Source organism: Eubalaena glacialis, chromosome 7 (genome assembly GCF_028564815.1).
Source record: "Eubalaena glacialis isolate mEubGla1 chromosome 7, mEubGla1.1.hap2.+ XY, whole genome shotgun sequence".
Classification (NCBI taxonomy): Eukaryota; Metazoa; Chordata; class Mammalia; order Artiodactyla; family Balaenidae; genus Eubalaena; species Eubalaena glacialis.
This window is the reverse complement of record NC_083722.1, coordinates 31,775,085-31,789,125: the sequence shown is the minus strand read 5'-3', so window position 1 is coordinate 31,789,125 and position 14,041 is coordinate 31,775,085. Positions and strand designations below refer to the sequence as shown.

Here is a 14,041-nt window from a genome sequence, read left to right as displayed (position 1 = left end):
CAAAGAGAAGCCACCGCAATGAGAAGCCCGAGCACCGCGACAAAGAGTAGCCCCCGCTCACAGCAGCTAAAAAGAAAGCCCGCGCGCAACAAAGACCCAACACAGCCAAAAAAATAATAAATTAAAAAAAAAAGTGATGAGATGCCTCAGTTTGGCCAGGAGTGTCCTCATTATTTATTTTTGGCTGCATTGGGTCTTCATTGCTGCGCTCGGGCTTCCCCTAGTTGTGGCGAGCAGGGGCTACTCTTTGTTGAGATGCGCGGGCTTCTCATTGCGGTGGCTTCTCTTGTTGCGGAGCATGGGCTCTAGGCGTGCGGGTTTCATTCGTTGTGGCTCACGGGCTTCAGTAGTTGTGTTAGATATTACGACGAAGATGTTAGATGTTGTACCTACGTAAGCCTATGAAATCTTCAATTTTATTATTGAGGATTATTATTATGATAACTCTATTATCCTCATTTCACAAACAGGAAAACAAAGAAAACAGAGGCTTAGAGAACTTAAGTAACTTGCTAAGCATCACACAGCGAGTAAGTGGAGAAGCTGAGCTTTGAGCTGATGTCTGTCCAAAGCTCTCCCTTACTTCTCTGCACAAAAGCAGAGACAAATCATGAGATGTTGGGATTGCTTCCTAAATTGCCCTAGACTCAGTCGTCACAGCACTTTTCCAGTGGGCCTTCCACTCTCTCCAGCGTGGAGGCCAGGGTTACCCTTGTTGCTGCTAACCTAAACAGCCCAGGCTCCCTCACCCCCTAAGTCACTTCCAGGCACAGGGTCCTTCTGCAAAACTGGATTATCACCTGTATCCTTAAGCTTTTGAGGCCCCACGAGGACCCAAGATATACTGCAGAGCTGTGCTCTCCTGCCCCATGGTCCACACCAGACCCTCCATGCTCCTCCCACACCTAAGATTCAATGCTTGACTCTCCAGCACATTCCCTCTTCTCAGAAAGTTCTCAGACCTTCTCCATCCTTCTCAAGTCCCCGGTTAAATCCAACCACTTTGTGCAGAGGCTCCTCCTGCCTGCCCAAATGGGAAAGTTGAAGATGCTAGGGGAGGGGGTGCCCTCTTCCCTTCCTGCTCACCACATCCCTGGTCCTCACCTCCCTCCCTCAGAACTGAGAGGCAGAAGCACCTGGCCTTCTTTAGGCCCGTGAGCACCTCTGTGGCTTTGGACGCCCCCTCTGGGCTGGCTGGGCTTTGATGCCCCCTCACCCCCCCACCTTCTCTGATGGTGCTTCCTCTGCCTTCTCAGCCAGCTTCTCCTCAGGGCCCTGGGCTTTTGTCTACATTTCCCCCGATCCCTTTCATGCGTACTGTATCAGACCCTACCTCAGGCCAAGTCACTGGCACATTCGCATTTGGGAATTCACAGTTTGCAGAATCACAAAAGAGGGGCACAAAAGTTTCTCTGACAGCTCTGGCCCACCACCCTTGGTCTCTGGCCGGTTAAACAGTTTGCACACTTATCACACCCCTGGGCCAGGCCCACTTATGTCTGTTGTCTTGAGGGACTTCAGCCAGCAGGAGCTGGGAATAGGGGTCGGCCTTTATGGGAAGACTGGGGCCCAGGGGCTTGGGACTGCTTTCCCCCACGACCTATTCTTGCTCCACTTTCCCCTTTCTCCATCTCACGGACCCCCTCCCCTGACTCGCAGACCCTGGGCCAGTTTGCAGTGGCTGTAGCGGGTTAGGAGGCACGGATCCCACTTCAAATGGGGGTGGGGTTGGGGGCCTCTCGTAGGTACAGACCGGCCCTTCCTCCCCACGCGAAATGTGGAGCCAAGGCTGCGGCAGCCTGCAGACTTCGGCCGGGTGGGAGGATGCTGGAGGGGTTCCCGTGCGCCGTCGGTGGGAGTCGGGGCAGGGAGAGCTCAGCCCGCTAGGGCAGACCGGGGTCGAGGTCGCCTCACCGCTTCCGAGACCTGGGCGCTCACCTTCTAGCAGGTCCCTCGCGGCTCAGGTCGTTAGGGACGCCCTGTGTCGCTAGGGGGCGGGTCCTAGACGACGGGTGCGCGTGCGCGCTTGTGCAAGCCGGGCTCTGCTCTTGGAAGGTTGTCGCAGCATGACTTGGCCCAGGGTCGACGCAAAGAAGTGTCCGTCTGAGGCGCTCTGTGGGGCCGCCAAGCAGGCAGCGGGAACCCTGGCGGTGCGGCACGCTTTGTGCGTCTTGGGGACATGTTTAGGAAGGGGTGGGCTTTTGAGGGGGAAGGTGGGGAGTGGGGGATGGCGGCAGGGCTCCTGGACCGCTACAGTGCTCTTCCTTCTCGGAGCCTTTTGTGTGGAAATGGAGGTGGGCATGACAAATGGAAAGAGGGTCTCGGAAAAGCATCAGCAGCCAGTCTTTTCTGGAAGAGGAGAAGGGTGGAAGGGCACCTGTAGGCGTTCCTGAACTCCCCTGAGGCCCCCGGTTGACTCCAGGCCCTGCAGGGGAGCAGTGGGCTGCGGCATCCCTGCAGAGGGACCCTTGGCCTTTCTTCAGGGTGTCAGCAAGGCTGAAGAGTGGCACCAGGCAGGAAGGCCCAGGCCTCCACAGTGCTCCCTCCCACAGCCCCAAGCCTGATACCAGGAATGACCAACTTCATGGGGGCTGGCTAGTTAGAAAAGGAAATTGTACTTCAAGAGGGGAAGAGCAACCAAGAGTGGTGGGAAGTTTCACTGGAGACAGAGCTTAGCTTTAATTTCAGCTCTGCTGATGATTACTAGGTGGTTACCCTGGACAAGTTAGCACCTTAGAAGTTCAGTTAACTCATTAATAAAATGGGTACCCCCAACTCCTCACCTTGGTGTCCACATGTAAAGAGATAGGCCTTTGCTGAGCACCAGTGAACAGTGGCCACTGCTCCAGTTGCCAAAAACCCAAGGGAAAGCTTTGCAACTCCTCAGGGCTGCAAGCAGCCAGGGGCCAAGAATTCAGGTCCCTTTCGAGCCCTCATCAGTGATTTACCAACGAATCACTGGTGCCTCACTTAGAATAAGAAATCATGCAGGAAATGATGTCAGGAGGCTGCTCTTTTTTAGGCTCTGCTCTAATAATTTTGACTAAATGGCCACAGAACTTCGCAGCCAGGGAGCCTCTGACTTGGAGATGGGTCCCCTGAGGCCCCTTCTTTCATCCTGCAACAGAGATCTGCAAACAGACGTGGAGCTCCCGTGTCTGGCTTGGTCCTGGGTGGATTCACGTTGGTAGGGGAGGAGGGCTACCCTCCATCCCTTGGCTTCCTCTGGCTCTGAGCTGCCAATTTCAGCTTCAGCTTCACCTCAGGCTTGGGGCAGGTGCTGTGCAACTTGTTTTAAAAGAGTAGGCTTGCTCTGGCTCCGCTCCCTTCTGACCCCAAGGCCTGCCACCTGCCTGTTCACTACCCACTCAGGCCCCTGCACTGGCTCTTCCCTTGGAGGTCCACGTGGCTCACACCCTCCCCCAGATGCCATCCCCACCCTCCCACTCCCCAGTTCTGCTCTCTCTGCAGACCTCATCCCCATCTGACACCCTCTTCTTTCTCTTCATTGCTGTTTCCCCACTGGAAGCAAACTCCACAAGGGCAGGAAGTCTGGTTGGTTCTTGCCACATTCTCAGCAACTGACCAGTACCTGTTAGCTCATTTTATCAACAAATCACCAGAGACTTCATTAAAACGAGAAGTTGTTGTTAATGAAATAAGTGACACCAGAGAGGATCTACCTGGCTCTCATGACTTTTATGTGACAGTTAATGGATCTTGGTGGCCAGGGAGGCCTTTGTGGGTGCCCAGAACAGGCTGGCATAGAGGGCCTGTCCAAGCACTTGTGGCGATGAGGAGAGTTCTGATCTGGATGCCGGGTGGCCTTTCAGCCCAGTGTGAGGGGTCAGACTAGTCATGGGGCACCCATTCCAGGTTGCTGGGAGGGGAAAGGCTGCTCTTTTTTAGGCGAAAGAACCTTCTGGAGCTTCCTATCCTCTGTGAAATACTTTTTAATGAACAATCACAGCCAGGACAGCCATGTCTTCACATTCAACTAGCGGGGGCCTTTTGCCGTGCCCACTTCTGCCTTCCCCAGCCCACATCTTCTTGTGTCCACTCAGAGCCCAGCCCAGGGCGGTCCTCTTCGGCTCAGCTGCTTGGCCTCCAGCCTCTAGTCCTCTGCTTAGCTTCCGGGGAGGTTCTGCTGGCTCCTTCAGGGCTCCAGGCACTGGCCTGTCTGTTGTCTCTTTAGTCTCTGTGAGTCCCTGAGTGAGCCTGGATCAGAGCTTGTTGAGGGCATAGGCTCGGGCTGTACTGAGGGCAGCTTCCAGGTCAGCAGTGCTTCCGGTGCCCTGGGCCACCACTCGAGAGCCCCAGGCCTTGCCCCCCATGTGGCTGCACACAGCCAGCGCCCAGGCCTCTGCTGTGAAGGCTGGCATGGCACTCTGGGGACAGAAACAGAAGGGGCAGTGATGCAGAGCAGCCCTCCCTGCCACCATCCACTCAATGTACCTTTGAGAGTGGAGTCACGGTGATTAGAACCCTCTCCCGAGCCGGGCACATGGTGGGGGTAATCAGGCGAGGAGACAGGAGAGGGACGGGCTAGGAATGCGTGAGTGGAGGTTGATGAATGGCTGCTACCTGTTTGCAAGAAATGTGCAGCCTGGAGGTGGCGTGGTGGGAATTAGGGAATCTTTCGGTGCCTTCGTGGGTGGGGTGGGGGAGGGGGTGGGTTAGGGAGAAGGGGGTGGGTTAGGGAGAAGGAGGTGGTCCTATCCCCACCCTGGGGTATCTGCAGAGACGGCCTCTACCCAGCTGTGGCTCCCTCGTGTGGGAGGAATAAAAGGTGTGGAATCAGAGAGCTGGACCAGGAGACGGGCGGGGTGGGAGCTGCCCTCCCTCTTTCCTTACCTGGGCCACCTGACAGGCACACAGCACCTGCCCCAGAGGCTGGGGGCTGAGCAGCAGCACGGACGTGTTGGGCGCCTGCTTACACAGCTGCCGGACCACCTTCACCAGCACCTGCACAAGGGAGGGGAGATGGCGACCTCACAGCTCCCCGGACTCCCAGCTTCCTCCCTGCCAGGACTGTCCCCTCCCCAGACCCTGGGGCCACCCCCAATTGCAACACTTACTGAGAGAGACTCAGCATAAACTGTGTCCACAATCAGGGGCCCCTCCGAGTGCTGCTGTAGCAGCTCCTGGGTTTTCTGTGCAGCCTGTGAGGCAGGAAGGACAGCACGGGGGTCGGGCTGGGAGGCAATCAGCCCCCACTTCTGAACTGAGCCCCAGTCCAGAAATCCCCTCCCACGGCCCCCTTCCCCCAGCAAAGGTGCCAGGGGTTCTGCCTAGAATGGCCTCCTTCTTTTGGGTCCCCCCTGTGTCCTTCCTCTCCCCCCTCACCTCCTCCCTTTCATCATAGCTCCAGGCCCCTACAAATAGGCCGCTGAAGGTGAAAGGACTAAGGCTGGAGCACAGATGGGTGAGAGGGGGCAGAGGGGGGAGGATCCACAGTCAAGGAGCAATTAGGGCTGAATGGCGCAATCAAGTCAGCTTCCTGGAGGGAGAGTCTGAGCCAGACTTGGGAGTTGCGGGGAGAGACCCAGTTTGGCAGAGAGAGAAGTGGGGAAATGGCCTGATGATGGCACTCAGCTGGCAGGAGAGCGAGGAGCTGCCACCCACCCCCACCCCCCTGCCAGGCCTTGAGGCTTCTCAGCGTGCGTGCTAGAGCATCTCTGACCCTTGCTGGGTGTGCCTGGTATCGGCCCTCCTGGGTGCAGCTGGACCTCCTCTTACCTGCCCCATTTCCAGTTTCCGGACGGCAGTGTTGGCACGCCGCTGTAGCGCCTTCAGTGTGGCCTGAAGCTCCCGCCGCTGCCACTGGGGCATCACGGCAGTGTCCACGGCCTATGGTCAGAAGCAGTACAACAATCCCTGCCCTCCCTGAGCCACGGTCTCTGAGGCAGGGACCACCAGCAAGGCCAGGGAAGAGACCACACCCACCACATCCCACCCTGCAGACAACCGACAAACACCTGGGCCAGCTGAAGTCTAACAGGAATGCTGGGGAGAGACGGGCAGGGTCCAGGAATGCACGGGGAAGGGAACATGGCCAGGAGAGGGAGGGGACAGCTCCATGCTGGGGGTGGCCCTCACATCAGTGAGTCGTCCCATGTCCTTGGACAGCCGCTGAGCCTCCACCACATCCTGGCTGCCCTGACTCAGCCGCGCTGCGGCTGCTTCTACCTCCTGGGCCAGGCTCTGGCCCACCTCTCGGGCCTGCAGGGAGGGAACCGGATGGTCAGGACTGCTTGGCTTACTTTCCCTCTCCAAGACAGGCACTCTCAACCCATTGCTGGGCAAGGCCAAGTTAGAAACACTGAACAATCGGGACCCATCAAGGTACCAAATAATCACAACAGATGCCGGTTGCCAGCAGCTGGTAGGGCCATACTGGTGCTCAGGTATGAACACTGGTTCTGCTGCTGGGCATCCCCCGGCCTGAGAGCATCAGCTGTGTGTTCTCTGGCCCCCACCCACACCCAGAAGCCTCCCAGGCCCTGCTGGCGTGCTGACCTGCTGGGCCTGCTCCCCAGTGATGGCCAGCAGGCGGGTGGTGCCTTTGGTGAGCTGGCGCTCCCCGAAGATGACCAGGTCCCCTATAGCCCCTGTGCGTAGCAGGTGCCTGTGGGCAGAGGGAGGGAGGAGGAAGCCCGGGTGACAATGGGAGAGAAAAGAGCAGCCTGAGCTCCAAACCAGGGGCTGGTGGCTCCAAAGACCAGGGAGGGGAGAAGGTCCAGGGCCCCAGGCCAGAGCAGGCAGAGAGGAGTGACTCACGTCCCACAGCACAGCTCCACAGAAGTCTGCAGTGCGGCCTGGGAGGCTGGGTTCAGCGCCTGGGCCACAGGCACACCCACAGACACCACCCGCACAGGGTCTGGGTATACCTGACAGTGAGAGGGCACAGGTCTGTTAAGGGGCCAGAGGGGAGGGGAGGGGAGGGTGGGGGGCGGGCAGGCAACCTCCACCCCGTGGGCTCCCCCAGCACACCTCATCCAGAGAGCGCAGGCCGGGGACACAGGCAGTGCGTGCCAGGGCCACCTCCTCCATGTACACGGCCTCATCCTGCCCCACGGCCTTCTGCACAGTGCCCTCCACTGCCCGGAGCTGCTCTGGGGTCAATGCGGCCTGGGGGCATTGGGGGGAAACAGACAGACCAACAGGCAGTCAGCCCCATGCCTGGGAGTGATGCATGAAGAAGCAGTCAGTGTTCACTGAACTACCCCCAGGTTCTAGAACAGGGGTTAGTACATAACATGTGCTCAGTACACATTTGTGGAGCTAACAATTCTCTTCTTTAGAAAGCTACCTGGGGGTTGGGCCTATCGGAAGCTGCAGGCCTTTCACTAGGCACTGAAAGTTGATGAAGAGACAGAAAATGGAGGCTCTGGACTCAGGGAGCTTACAACAAGGGTCAGCCAGTGGAAGAGAAGTACAGGATGGGGGAGACGCAGGAGCAAGGAGTAATCAGGTGGAACGAGATTTAGTCAGTGAGCACTTCCCAGAGGATTTGAGCCAGAGGTACAAGGAGACAGGATGGCAGTAAAGGGAGAGGGCAGCTCAGCTTGAGCAAGAATGGCCTGGGTGACAGCAGGGACAAGGAAGCTGGGTGGCTGGAGGTGAAGGGATGGCTCCACACACTGGTTAGCCTAACCCTCACTGGTGCAGGAGGAGCCTGATGGGAAGCCCCCCGCCCAAGGCCCCCCAGTGACTGAACGAGAGGCAGCCCAGGTCCCCTTATTGGCCAAACTCCCACACTACCAGACTCCCTCTAAGCCCGTCGCCTCACTTGAAGGCTGCCCCTCTATGCCCTGCTCACCTGCGTGGCCACGTCAAAGCGCAGCCACTCAGGATTGAGATGGGACCCTCGCTGCTCTGTGCTGGGGCCCAGGGCCTGCCGCAGCGCCCAGTTTAGTAGGTGGACGGCTGTGTGCTTCTCCATGCAGCTCAGACGCCAGGCCTGAAACACTTCTGTCACCCAGGGTCCTGGGTGTAGGTGGGGGTGGGGAGAGAAAAGGGGCTGCAGGATGGCACGAACAGCAGGGGTGGGGTCCTCACCTCATCCACGTGCAGCTGTACCTGGTCCCCCACCTTTAGGCACTCAGGGGCCACCACCTCATGCAGGATGAAGCCTCCGCAGACCTGGGCCCGGGCCACTGGGAACAGCACGTCCTGGGGGAGGGCAGGGCCAAGGCACTGAGTGCTTGCAGCCTCTCCCTCCCCTTGGTTCCCTTCTGGCTCAGGTCTGCCTCCTGCAGGAGCCTCTGTGTGTGTGTTGGGGGGGCTGGGGGGGCTCACCTGCAGTCCCACCCGCACCAGGTAGCCTCGGTCGGAAGCCTGACCTCCCTGTTCGGCGTAGAAGTTGGTTTTGTCCAGGAGGAGGCCACAGCGCTGGCCTTCCCCCACGGAGGCCACGGCTGTTCCGTCCTCTGTATACAGCTGGAGCACCTGGGCCTCACAGGTGCTGAACTCTGCCAGGGCCAAGAATGGTTATCAGTGCTAGGCAGGGGCTTGGGATGCAGGATGTGGGTCTGTGCCTTCCTTGAAGTCAACAGGCACGGGGCTGGGGGGCACTTCCAGCCGGGGCCCCCAGAGAACCCCGGTGGCTACCCTGGGGAAGGCATAGGACTGGTAGCTGGTCTCTGATGTCCTTCCCAATCATGGTCAGGCAAGCCCGTGGCCACCCACCTCAGTCCAGGCTCTCACCATAACCACCACTGGGTCGCAGGGAGTAGTTGTACTTGGGGCTGTCATCAGTTGGGGGCACCCCTTGGCGCTGTAGCTCCCCCAGCGCGTGGACGTCAAGCCGCAGTCCCTGCTCCTGAACTGGCTCGGCCTGCCGTGCCCGGTGCTGCGGGACAGGCGTGTGTGCACGGAAGGGGTGCACGGAGAGTGCAATGGGACTTGAGTCTCCGGAGAACCCTGTCTCTGCCACACAGTTGTGTGAACGCTGCACCCCGTCTGGAATAAGCCCTCAGGCTGGGCTGGCTGCTAGAGACCCTGGGCTGGCTGGTGAACCACCCCTCGTGCGGGGGTCTCAGGACCAGGCCTCCCTCACCCACTGCTGCCCCCGACGGCCCCTCTCTAGGCCCTTGTGCTGGCCTCTCCCCTTCTGCTACTCAGTGTGGCCCACTGAACTAGCGTTCCCCTCCACGGACTGTGGGCAGGGCCTGAGTGAGGAGACAGACCCTACCTCAGACTCCTGTTTCCCTCAATAGCTGCAGCTCCTCCCACAAGAACTCAGGGCTGGGGAAGGGGCCGACGTGTCCCAACAGAGCCCTGTGTGGGAGTGCCCCAGCCTGTACCTGGGCCTCCTCCTGAGCCAGCCGCTCCAGTCCCGCAGAGTCCAGCTGCACCCCTTTCTCCTCCAGCATCAGTTCCACCAGGTCCAGGGGGAGCCCCAGGTTCCCAGACAGTGACAAGGACCAGGCCACTTCGGCTATGAGAAAGGAAGACGAGGGACATAAGGGGTGTTGAGGGAGGAGGGGCAGGATGGAGGGAGGGAGAAGAAGTGAGGGAGAAGTAAGGGCCAGGGCTTTTCTGACCACACAGAAGCCACTGGGTGCCAAGCACAAGTGCCCCCTCCCCACACCGGGCAGGCCCGGGAGAGGGGTCACCTTCAGGCCCCAAAGCCAGAGCTGGGGGTAGCCCAGGGTCCTCCCCTTGGCATATGTCATTTCAAAGGAGGTGAGAAGCTCATTCTCAGCATGAAGCCAGCCTTGGAAAGCAGAGACCACAGGCAGGGCCAGCTGGGCAGTACGGAAGTGAGGAGAAGCAGGGAGGTGCTGGAGAGAGAGTACGGGGAGAGGGACGTGGGGGAGGAGGGGGGATGTGAGGCCTGGGCCTGGCTCGCCTAAGTGGGTCCCTCACACCTCAGCCAGGTGCCCTGCTCACCGGGGAACACATCGGAAGGCCCCAGGCGCCTCAGGGTCCGCTCGATGATCCGCCGACCCCGCTGCAGGGAGGCCAGGAAGGCCGCCTCACCCTCTGACACCAGGCTGGCTATCTGAATGGGGGCAGGGCAGGGCTGGAGCTGGGTCTCCTGAGAGGGAGCCCCTCCCTCCCCCATCCAAATCCAGTACCTGGGCTGAGTTCCTCTGCAGTTCCGGATAAGCACCTCCCTGGGGGCGGCAGACAGGGCTGAGGAGGTGTTAAAAGCAACCAGCCCACTCTGCACCTCCACCCTGGGCCTCCCTGGGGACACCTGCCTTGGAGACTCAGAGAGGCTGATGGACGGGGGAGGGATCCAAATGGGGAATCAGTTTCTCTGGGGGGAGGGGGACTGATATGGGCAGAAGGGGGTCCCGAGGTCAAAGGCTCAGCAGCCTGGGCCAGAAGGCCTCCTGAAGGCTCCCTGCTTCTTGTTAGCCCACTGAGAGGACGTTGGGCTGGACATTTAGGGTGGGGAACTCAGGCCGGGGCACTGTATGGGCTCAGCGACAGGCTCCGTGAGACCCCAGGGAGGCCCAGGGAAGTGAGGAAGCTCTGCCCCTACCAGCGTCTCCACCACTACAGGCACCAGGCTGCCCAGGAAGCCAGGTGGTGCCCGCAACAACTCTGTAGAGAACCGCACAGCTCGACGGAGGATCTGACGAAGTACCAGCCTAGAAGGATTCAGAGCCCAGATGAGCCCCCAGCAGCCCCCGGTCAGCAGGGAGGGGAGAGGGGAGGGCAAGGTCCAGAGTGTGTGCTCGCTTCCCCCTCCTCCTGCCATCTCAACCGGACCCACCTCTCCATCTCCTCCCTCCTCTCCCCTGCAACCCCCAGCAGCCCCTGCCCCTGCTGTAGCCCTTCCAGACTCACGGTGCACCAGACATCCCAGGAGAGACGCCGTCAGCGATGCAGACGCTGAGTGTGCGGATGTGGTCAGCCACCACACGGTACGCTGTGTCTGTGTGCCCCTCGTCTGCTGCCCCGACCCGGCCCGAGTAAGGGGGTGCCCCGCAACCCTGGGAAGCAGGAGAGGAGACATGGCTGCCGACCCTGCATGCCCTGGCCCAGGAGGGACACTCTCCATCACTCCTGGAGCATCTGCCCTCACCCCTAAAGCTGACCGCATCTGGAATGGCCTGGGCCAGAGAAGCTTCAAAGGTGAGTCCCTGCCTCCTGGGGCCCACATTCAGCACAGACAACGAGCACAGCTGTGATCATTTACTGCATTTCTATTATCAGAACCGGGTGGGTACTTGAATGATACGGTGTCTAATCTAATCCCTAAAACTTCCTGTTCTGGGAGGTGTTAAAATGGAAAGTGGAGAAGAAAAAAAAAAAAAAAAAAAAAAGACAAGACCAAAAAAAGGTGGAAAAAAATAAAAACAAACAGAAAAAGAGGAAAGTGAGACTGAGAGGAGCTAAGTTCTACAAGGGCACACAATTCAAGAGCAGATCCGAGATTTGAACCAGGCCCGTCCCACCCAGGTGCTCTTCATTCCCCACACCGGGCTCTACAGCCTCTATGGGCGCAGGGAAGGAGTGTGTGAGCTGTGAATACATTAAGCTGTGCTCCAAAGCAGAGTGCTTGATTCATCCAGCTCCAAACCTGTCTCTTCCCCAAGCTTCCCCCTCTCAATAAAGTCCTGCCATTCACCACATTACTCAAGTCAAAAACTCGGGAGCCAGCCTTGACCTTCTTTCCTCTCCCCATCCAATCCATTAGTGGGGCCTTTTGTGTCTACCTCTATGAGATCTCTCAAATCAATCTACTTTTCTCCACTTCCACTGCTACCAACCTAAGCCACACCCTATTATCTTTCCTGAACTATGAAATAGGCTCCCAATTGGTTTCTCAGCTTCTACTCTGGTCTCCTTCCAGCCTATCCTTCACACAGCAACAGGAGTGGCCTTTTAAAAGTGTCAATCAGATGGTGCCCCTACTGCCTTGGAGCCCATCTCACCACATTTAGAATAAAAGACTCACTTTGGATTTCAAGGCCCCACAAGATCTGACTCCTGCCTTCCTCTCTGTGGTAGATTGTTTGCAAAATTGGCCACAATCCTTCCCTTTCCTGTGTGCATGCCACTTTGCAATGTGACTTTACAGGTGCTTCCTATCAAGGAATAGAATTTATTTCTCCATCCCTTGGATCTGGGCTAGACTTGTGACTTGCTTTGGCCAACAGAATGTGGTGGAAATGACACTGTTCTGAGCCCAGGCCTCAAGAGGCCTCATGTGCTTCCACTCTCCTTCTTGGAACCTTGCCAAGCTGTCATGTGAACAGGCCCGAGCTAGCCTGCTGGATGACAGACATACAACCCAGTCATCGCCATAGCCCCAAACTGACAGCCAGCCAACTCCCAGAAGTAGAGCTGCCTAGCAGCTGACCACAGATGTATGAGTGAGCTCATACAGGACCAAGAGTGACCCAGCTGAGACCAGCCTACATTGCTTGTCCGCATTCTCATACGCTATATAAATGGTTGTTGCTTTCAGCCACAAAATGTTAGGTGGTTTATTATACAGCAAGAGCGAACCCACACACACTCCAACTGTAACCCACGTGATTCTACTTCAGCTGGCTGGCCACTCTGTTCCTCTCCTGCATCAGGGCCTTGGTATTCGCTGTTGCCTCTGCCTGGAGTGAGTTTCCTGTGGCTGATTCCTCTTTCAGGTTTCAGCTCAGAGATATCTCCTTGATGAGCCTTCCCCAAACATATCATCTAAGATTCTTCTCTACCCCCTGTCCCCTGCCAATTACTATCACCCAGGTTTACTGCCTATTCACAATCTGTAAACTGCTATCTTGTTCTTTAATACATTTATTTATTACCTATTTCTTAGGCTAGAATGTAATCTCCATGATCTATTTTCTCTTTACTGCTGTATCTCCTGAACCAAGCACAAAGATTTAACACAAAGTAGGCACTCAACATGTATTTTTTGAGTAAATGAAGGAAGGAAGGAGCTAGGAGCAATATCAGGCAGTAAATATGAATCGGAGCCTCACGTCTGACACCTTTGTATCCTTGGCTGGTCACTGTCCCCACAGGCAAGAAAATATTCTGAGTTCTCAACAAAGATGGAAAGCAATGGCAGTGAGCACTGGTGAGAGCAGGTCAGAGGGGCTTCTGGAAGGGAAGAGGCAGGCTCACCTGGTGTATGGCATTGAGCAGTGGGGAAAAGAGGTCGGTGTCGTAGGTGGAGCGTCTGCCTTGCAACACGGCCAGCAGCCTTTCCAGGCCCATTCCTGTGTCCACGTGCCGCTGGGGCAGGGGCTGCAGGCTTCCATCTGCCTCTCTGGCCAGGAAAGGTGTGCAAGGTGAGGCCCCCCCCCCCACAGGATTACAGGTATGAGGCAGACGCTCAAGTGGCATAAAGGGATGGGGGAGGGTCCTGGGGGGCTGACAATGGGAGGAACCAGAGGGCAGTATCATCCCCCCACCGCCACCCCCAAAAGCAGATGACGATGGCCTTGGGTCTCGTCCTTTCTCATAAAGAGTGATCTCCACCTTCACCCTCTGCTTGGGCCCTTGCCTGGACCCAGGCATCCCCTTTCTGGGACACAATTCTTTGCTTTAGAAAGAGACATGTCAAGGCTGGTAGAAAATCTTAAGAGATCATCAAGTTCAACTCCATATATAAGAGAGCAGACTCTGGAGAGCAGCAGTGACTAGTTTCAACTGTCATGGGCAAAGACGAGGATTAAATCAATTATTATCTGAAAAGTGTTTAGAAATATGCCTGGCACATTGTAAATGCCATTTAAGTGTTTGTTTTTATAAAAAATGGATCCAAGTGTCCTGATTGCCGACTTTTTCACTTCCAGTCAGGGATTTCCCTCCTGCTCTTGCACCCCATTACCTGTTGTGCTGCATGAAGACCAGATTCCAAAGCTCCACCAGCTGGGGGGCTCCCACCCCACCAGCCAGGTCATAGTGGATCTCAGTACAGGGCCCACAAGGGCCAGTATCCCCCATCTCCCAGAAGTTCTCCTGTGGTCCAAAGGAGAGCATGCGACTGGCAGGCACCCTGGGAAGGAAGCCAGATGGGTGGTGGGGAGACAAAGGCAGAATCTGGGATCCCCTCTGCCAGGAGAACCCT

The 14,041-nt window shown here is 57.4% G+C and overlaps 1 protein-coding gene across 2 annotated transcripts in view; it reads right to left on the bottom strand.

Annotated features, from left to right (window-relative positions):
* Positions 1–3,656: 3,656 nt before the first annotated feature.
* The window catches only part of AARS2 (alanyl-tRNA synthetase 2, mitochondrial), a 12,272-nt gene continuing 1,887 nt past the window's right edge, over positions 3,657–14,041 (bottom strand). Inside the window, exons 4-22 of one of the 2 annotated variants that reach the window (XM_061196130.1) lie at positions 13,802–13,969; positions 13,093–13,237; positions 10,807–10,952; positions 10,499–10,607; positions 10,086–10,124; positions 9,898–10,009; positions 9,309–9,442; positions 8,710–8,854; positions 8,302–8,474; positions 8,062–8,175; positions 7,823–7,963; positions 6,994–7,131; positions 6,781–6,890; positions 6,520–6,628; positions 6,100–6,222; positions 5,740–5,850; positions 5,079–5,162; positions 4,855–4,965; positions 3,657–4,388 (exon numbers count right to left, since the gene is read on the bottom strand). In XM_061196130.1, the coding sequence (XP_061052113.1) occupies positions 4,224–4,388; positions 4,855–4,965; positions 5,079–5,162; positions 5,740–5,850; positions 6,100–6,222; positions 6,520–6,628; positions 6,781–6,890; positions 6,994–7,131; positions 7,823–7,963; positions 8,062–8,175; positions 8,302–8,474; positions 8,710–8,854; positions 9,309–9,442; positions 9,898–10,009; positions 10,086–10,124; positions 10,499–10,607; positions 10,807–10,952; positions 13,093–13,237; positions 13,802–13,969 (2,377 nt within the window). In that variant the 3' untranslated portion in view covers positions 3,657–4,223. The remainder of the gene's footprint in view (positions 4,389–4,854; positions 4,966–5,078; positions 5,163–5,739; positions 5,851–6,099; positions 6,223–6,519; positions 6,629–6,780; positions 6,891–6,993; positions 7,132–7,822; positions 7,964–8,061; positions 8,176–8,301; positions 8,475–8,709; positions 8,855–9,308; positions 9,443–9,897; positions 10,010–10,085; positions 10,125–10,498; positions 10,608–10,806; positions 10,953–13,092; positions 13,238–13,801; positions 13,970–14,041) is intronic. The other variant, XM_061196131.1, reaches the window with a different exon arrangement.